The sequence below is a fragment of the Rhopalosiphum maidis genome, chromosome 3, assembly GCF_003676215.2.
Source record: "Rhopalosiphum maidis isolate BTI-1 chromosome 3, ASM367621v3, whole genome shotgun sequence".
Lineage (NCBI taxonomy): Eukaryota > Metazoa > Arthropoda > Insecta > Hemiptera > Aphididae > Rhopalosiphum > Rhopalosiphum maidis.
The window spans coordinates 955,592-962,024 of NC_040879.1; the positions used below are offsets into that span (position 1 = coordinate 955,592).

At 22.9% G+C, this 6,433-nt stretch overlaps 1 protein-coding gene across 1 annotated transcript; it reads right to left on the minus strand.

The window, feature by feature from the left end:
- Window positions 1-2,439: 2,439 nt before the first annotated feature.
- On the minus strand, window positions 2,440-3,620 carry LOC113559914 (F-box only protein 6-like). The gene is made up of 4 exons (XM_026965694.1): window positions 3,282-3,620; window positions 2,909-3,182; window positions 2,720-2,849; window positions 2,440-2,647 (listed from the first exon to the last, which is right to left on the minus strand). The coding sequence occupies exons 1-4, from the start codon at window positions 3,604-3,606 to the stop codon at window positions 2,477-2,479; spliced, it is 900 nt and encodes a 299-aa protein (XP_026821495.1). The 5' UTR covers window positions 3,607-3,620; the 3' UTR covers window positions 2,440-2,476.
- Between the last annotated feature and the right edge of the window lie 2,813 nt (window positions 3,621-6,433).

Below are 6,433 nucleotides of genomic sequence, written 5' to 3' on the forward strand. Positions count from 1 at the left end.
TATTATCTTTGGGCTGCAGCTTTTCTACAATTATATTATTCGATCGAAAAATGTTTTATGGTAATATAATGACCAGGTAATGGTTAATATTTCCTAAATCAGTTTAAATAGTTATTTGTTTTCCATTTGAATTATTTCTTTTTGATAGTAAATTAAATTCTTCATTTTCGAAATCAAGTTTTCATGGTGGGAAATATGCTGAAGAATTGGTATCTAGTCATGAAAGCAGTATAGAACATACAAATGCAGTAAATTCGCAATTAATTTGTCTGAACGATAGTTTTGAAAATCATGTGAAAATTAAACTATTTACTTAGTTGTTAATTTTATCATTAATAGTATTAAAAATTTAATTTTAGTGTGTTTATTTTATTTAACGTTAAAATAAATGTAAAATGTTTTTAAATGTCCTAGTTGCTGTGTGTCTAATGACAGCAATGATTACATTTGAATATTTTAAAATTGTACGTTTTGATCAATACTTTTCATTTTGTATATACTATGAAATGTTAATACATATTCAATGCATAAAACAATTTTTTCATCCTTATTTATTTAAATTGTACAGGCTGAGCCCAATAATACAATAAGATACTTTATAAAAAGTTTGATTATTAAACAATGTATAATAATAAATTTGAGAAAAATTAAACGATTAATTGTGTTCTATAATATACAAATATACAAGAATTTATAATATTAATCCCAAACAAATTTATTAAATTTGAATGTAATTAGTATAGTACTTTGCACTCTATTGAGGAATATTAAAGGATACAAGAGAGTAAAAAGAATATTTTGGAACTTTTAAGTAAATTAGATATAGGAAAACCAATAAATAGAAAATTAGAATCAAAAATATTCTAATTTTAAACAGTGACATATCTCATACAAATGTATTCAGTTTTAAACATAATAAATAAATTATGTAAATAAAATGTTGTAATAAAATTTCTTTAAATAAAACTAACTACAGCTATTGATCATAACATTTCATGTTTATATTATTCAGATTGTAGTATTGATAATAATACAATTATTAATAACACAAAATTAATTCTGCAGAATGTAAATTTACTATTTGTTAGACAAAAAGAACTAAAATAAAAACTAAATGCAACTTTTAATGTTTTTTATTTATAAAAACTGTGATTTCTTGTTGTCCAGTTTTAACGATGTAACTGTGTAACAACATAGTCTTTAGTATATTATTTTAAATATCAAAATAATAAAATATAAGCATATTTATATTAAGCATACCATAGTTTTTTAAAAGTATTAAAAAACAAAGTTTATAATGTATTTTTTTATATATACATATTGTGATTTTATTTCTAATAGGATAGAGCGTGAATCAACAAGTGTCTTATAATTACCAGATTTAACTAGTAATTCTAAAATTAATAACGCGTTAAGAAAACAAAAAAAAAATTTTAAGATAATAAAGCATAAATACATATAAATAAATTTTGATGGTAGGTATATTCATTTAGTGTTACATTTTGATTTGTCTAAAGGTACAATTTACATTTAAAATAAAATATATTTTATTCAATGAATAGAAAATAAAAACAAAATATTAATTATAAATATTGAGTAAAATATTGGTTTTAAACGTTAAGTAAATATTACTGTAATATATTCATTTAATGTTACATTTTAAAATGCATTTTATGTAACATATCCGTTGAAAATAAAATATATTTTCTTTAATGAATAAAAAATAAGTATAAGATATTATTTTATTATGTTTATTTAATGTTACATTTTAAGGTTTATTCAATTTTTAATTGTCTACAAAATATTTTAAATGCAATTCATATTTAATATTTATGTAATCTTTATGATTAACTAATGCTGTGTGGGAAGTATAAACAATATATTATTAATTTGAATACAATACCGTTTCGTAATATTTATTTTTTTACATAACCTACTACACATACATTGCACGTTCAAACATTATGATATGATATTGGTGCAAAACATAAATCACATATTCTTTAAATATACATATGTATCGTATAGATTCTGATTTGAGTCGAATGGATTTAATCTACATGTACATAAAATAGGTTTGTTTAATTATTTTTGTACTATAAATAGGTATTAGGTAATAGGTAATATGTATGAATTGGACTTATTTTGGCTAACAATTTTATGTTATTATATCATATTAAATTATATATTAATACATACATATTATATATATAATAAAGTATACCTTCCTATCAATATTAATATTATAAGATAAATTTATAACAACAGAAGTCAATGATTTTACTAATTAATTTGGATAAATATAAAGTATTATGTAAAAATAAATATATAATATACAATAAGTAACAATTATTTAAAATAATATATATATATATACAATGTAATGTATGATATGTTTAAAACTAATAATAAATCAACAATACTTTAGTTCTAGGAATTTTTTAAGTAACTTAAAATGTAAAACATTAGAATATATTTAGATATACATGTAAGAATTAACATTTTTATATTTTATTGGTAGCGGAATTTTAACTACAGAGCACGACATTTTAAAATTGGTCATCGAACATGAAAACCTTGAGTCCATTATGGAATGGTGTAGAATTAAGGAAGTTTCATCTCCTTGAATTTCAAACGAATTTGAAACCTAAAAAATAATATTTAATGATAGTTTTATTAGAGTCTTTTAAGATATTAGTTTAGGTGATATTATACAAACTTTATTCCATCCAAATTCCCTTTGTAGACCAGTATCGACATTATCACATAGACCTATGATTTCATTTGTTCTACTGTGAACAGTTGCGCGTAACGTATAACTGATATGTTGACTATTATCTCTATAATACCTGCAAAACATAAATTTTATGTGATATAAAGAAAATATTTTAAATGTGAGTATCAGTACCATGCACTAAATGAAATTTTAGGTCGAAGAGTTTTCATCACGATTTCATTTAAACCATAATCTTTAAATATAATTTGTTGATCTATTGTCCGTAAATACTGAAAATCAATAACAAAACAACTTGTATATCCATCAAAATCTGGATCGGATAAAACATAACGATTATCCTGTGGTATTTGTTGAATACACGACATGTCAACAAAGTTAAACATATCAAAATCACCAGGCATAGACCATAACGTATTAGTAATATTTCCCCAATGGTTTAATCCGCCTATATTTGATAAAATAATCATCATGAGATTGTATAAACTATTATAAATTCTTATAAGAAACAGGTATAAACCTGGTATACAATTTATTTACTACTTACCCTGCCCACAGTGGTTTTTCACCAAGTTTCTGTTGAATGGATCATATTTGATTATCACATAAAAAACGTACCACGGTAAATCCAGTTTTCTAATGTCATTTGAATTGATTTGTGAGAAACTGTAGTACCCTCGGCCATCATTCATAAACTCGTTTTCTCGAGCAGCTTTTTCTTGAAATGCATATTCATCTATTAGTTCCTTCCATCGTTTACACACAAGTCTGCAATCGAAAAGCGTGTCTGCGTCTATAAAGGTAAATGTGTTTACAATTACTTCATTCGGCAATAAATCAAAAAGTTGGTGATGATTTTTTAACGCTTCCATTATAAAAAATTGAATAATAAATAATATTTTTATAATGTAAACGATACTGATATAAAAATAATTTGAATTTATTCCAACGAAACGAGTACACAAAACATGAGGTATTAAATAAAAAATTATTAAACACTCAAGCCTGCAGACTGCAATACTATTGAGAACTTATCACGATTCAATAAACACCTAGTCACGCTATAACTGTATGATACTACCCTGAAGCCCGAAAGCGATAAGCAGGGTTTTGTCTCACCCTGTCTTGGAAGAAATGGTAAAATGCATGGATTATTTCATGGGGGATATTATAGTATCATCCAGAGGTTCTATAATAGATAGCAACGAGTGTTGATGCAATTTTTAAACACAAATAATAATTGTACTCACTATTTTATCGTTTTTACTTTAATTCTATACTTGATAAAGACTCGTCAATTTCAGCGTTCCAAGTCATTAGAATTTGAGTACACAATTATTTTTACTTCACGACCAATCTTTTTTTTATTTCGATAAAAATGTTATTGGAGTAATTTTATCCTATTTATTCGTTAGTTTTTAATTTATTGATTTTATTAAAAGCTTCCTCCGAGTTTTTGAATTTTCTACTGTTTGCAAAAAGTTATTATATTGAAAGTTTACAAGCTTAGTACTTAAAAAACAACATTTATACTGTAATAAAACATATTTACGTACATGATATAATTATATAATATTGTGTTGTACTTAACTATTCGTCTATACAGAGCCGGAAGGGTAGGGCTAAGCGGCCTATAGCCCAGGATCCCCGAAAAAATATTATCTTTGGGCTGCAGCTTTTCTACAATTATATTATTCGATCGAAAAATGTTTTATGGTAATATAATGACCAGGTAATGGTTAATATTTCCTAAATCAGTTTAAATAGTTATTTGTTTTCCATTTGAATTATTTCTTTTTGATAGTAAATTAAATTCTTCATTTTCGAAATCAAGTTTTCATGGTGGGAAATATGCTGAAGAATTGGTATCTAGTCATGAAAGCAGTATAGAACATACAAATGCAGTAAATTCGCAATTAATTTGTCTGAACGATAGTTTTGAAAATCATGTGAAAATTAAACTATTTACTTAGTTGTTAATTTTATCATTAATAGTATTAAAAATTTAATTTTAGTGTGTTTATTTTATTTAACGTTAAAATAAATGTAAAATGTTTTTAAATGTCCTAGTTGCTGTGTGTCTAATGACAGCAATGATTACATTTGAATATTTTAAAATTGTACGTTTTGATCAATACTTTTCATTTTGTATATACTATGAAATGTTAATACATATTCAATGCATAAAACAATTTTTTCATCCTTATTTATTTAAATTGTACAGGCTGAGCCCAATAATACAATAAGATACTTTATAAAAAGTTTGATTATTAAACAATGTATAATAATAAATTTGAGAAAAATTAAACGATTAATTGTGTTCTATAATATACAAATATACAAGAATTTATAATATTAATCCCAAACAAATTTATTAAATTTGAATGTAATTAGTATAGTACTTTGCACTCTATTGAGGAATATTAAAGGATACAAGAGAGTAAAAAGAATATTTTGGAACTTTTAAGTAAATTAGATATAGGAAAACCAATAAATAGAAAATTAGAATCAAAAATATTCTAATTTTAAACAGTGACATATCTCATACAAATGTATTCAGTTTTAAACATAATAAATAAATTATGTAAATAAAATGTTGTAATAAAATTTCTTTAAATAAAACTAACTACAGCTATTGATCATAACATTTCATGTTTATATTATTCAGATTGTAGTATTGATAATAATACAATTATTAATAACACAAAATTAATTCTGCAGAATGTAAATTTACTATTTGTTAGACAAAAAGAACTAAAATAAAAACTAAATGCAACTTTTAATGTTTTTTATTTATAAAAACTGTGATTTCTTGTTGTCCAGTTTTAACGATGTAACTGTGTAACAACATAGTCTTTAGTATATTATTTTAAATATCAAAATAATAAAATATAAGCATATTTATATTAAGCATACCATAGTTTTTTAAAAGTATTAAAAAACAAAGTTTATAATGTATTTTTTTATATATACATATTGTGATTTTATTTCTAATAGGATAGAGCGTGAATCAACAAGTGTCTTATAATTACCAGATTTAACTAGTAATTCTAAAATTAATAACGCGTTAAGAAAACAAAAAAAAAAATTTTAAGATAATAAAGCATAAATACATATAAATAAATTTTGATGGTAGGTATATTCATTTAGTGTTACATTTTGATTTGTCTAAAGGTACAATTTACATTTAAAATAAAATATATTTTATTCAATGAATAGAAAATAAAAACAAAATATTAATTATAAATATTGAGTAAAATATTGGTTTTAAACGTTAAGTAAATATTACTGTAATATATTCATTTAATGTTACATTTTAAAATGCATTTTATGTAACATATCCGTTGAAAATAAAATATATTTTCTTTAATGAATAAAAAATAAGTATAAGATATTATTTTATTATGTTTATTTAATGTTACATTTTAAGGTTTATTCAATTTTTAATTGTCTACAAAATATTTTAAATGCAATTCATATTTAATATTTATGTAATCTTTATGATTAACTAATGCTGTGTGGGAAGTATAAACAATATATTATTAATTTGAATACAATACCGTTTCGTAATATTTATTTTTTTACATAACCTACTACACATACATTGCACGTTCAAACATTATGATATGATATTGGTGCAAAACATAAATCACATATTCTTTAAATATACATATGTATCGTATAGATTCTGATTTGAGT

What these genes read in the sequence shown, in the direction of transcription:
- LOC113559914 (XM_026965694.1), bottom strand. Translation starts at nt 3,606, where the DNA reads ATGGAAGCGTTAAAAAATCATCACCAACTTTTTGATTTATTGCCGAAT. An exon ending in GAAAAACCACTGTGGGCAGG is followed by an intron (nt 3,183 to 3,281) that starts GTAAGTAGTAAA and finishes TATCAAATATAG; the next exon opens with GCGGATTAAACCATTGGGGA. An exon ending in GGGAATTTGGATGGAATAAA is followed by an intron (nt 2,648 to 2,719) that starts GTTTGTATAATA and finishes ATTATTTTTTAG; the next exon opens with GTTTCAAATTCGTTTGAAAT.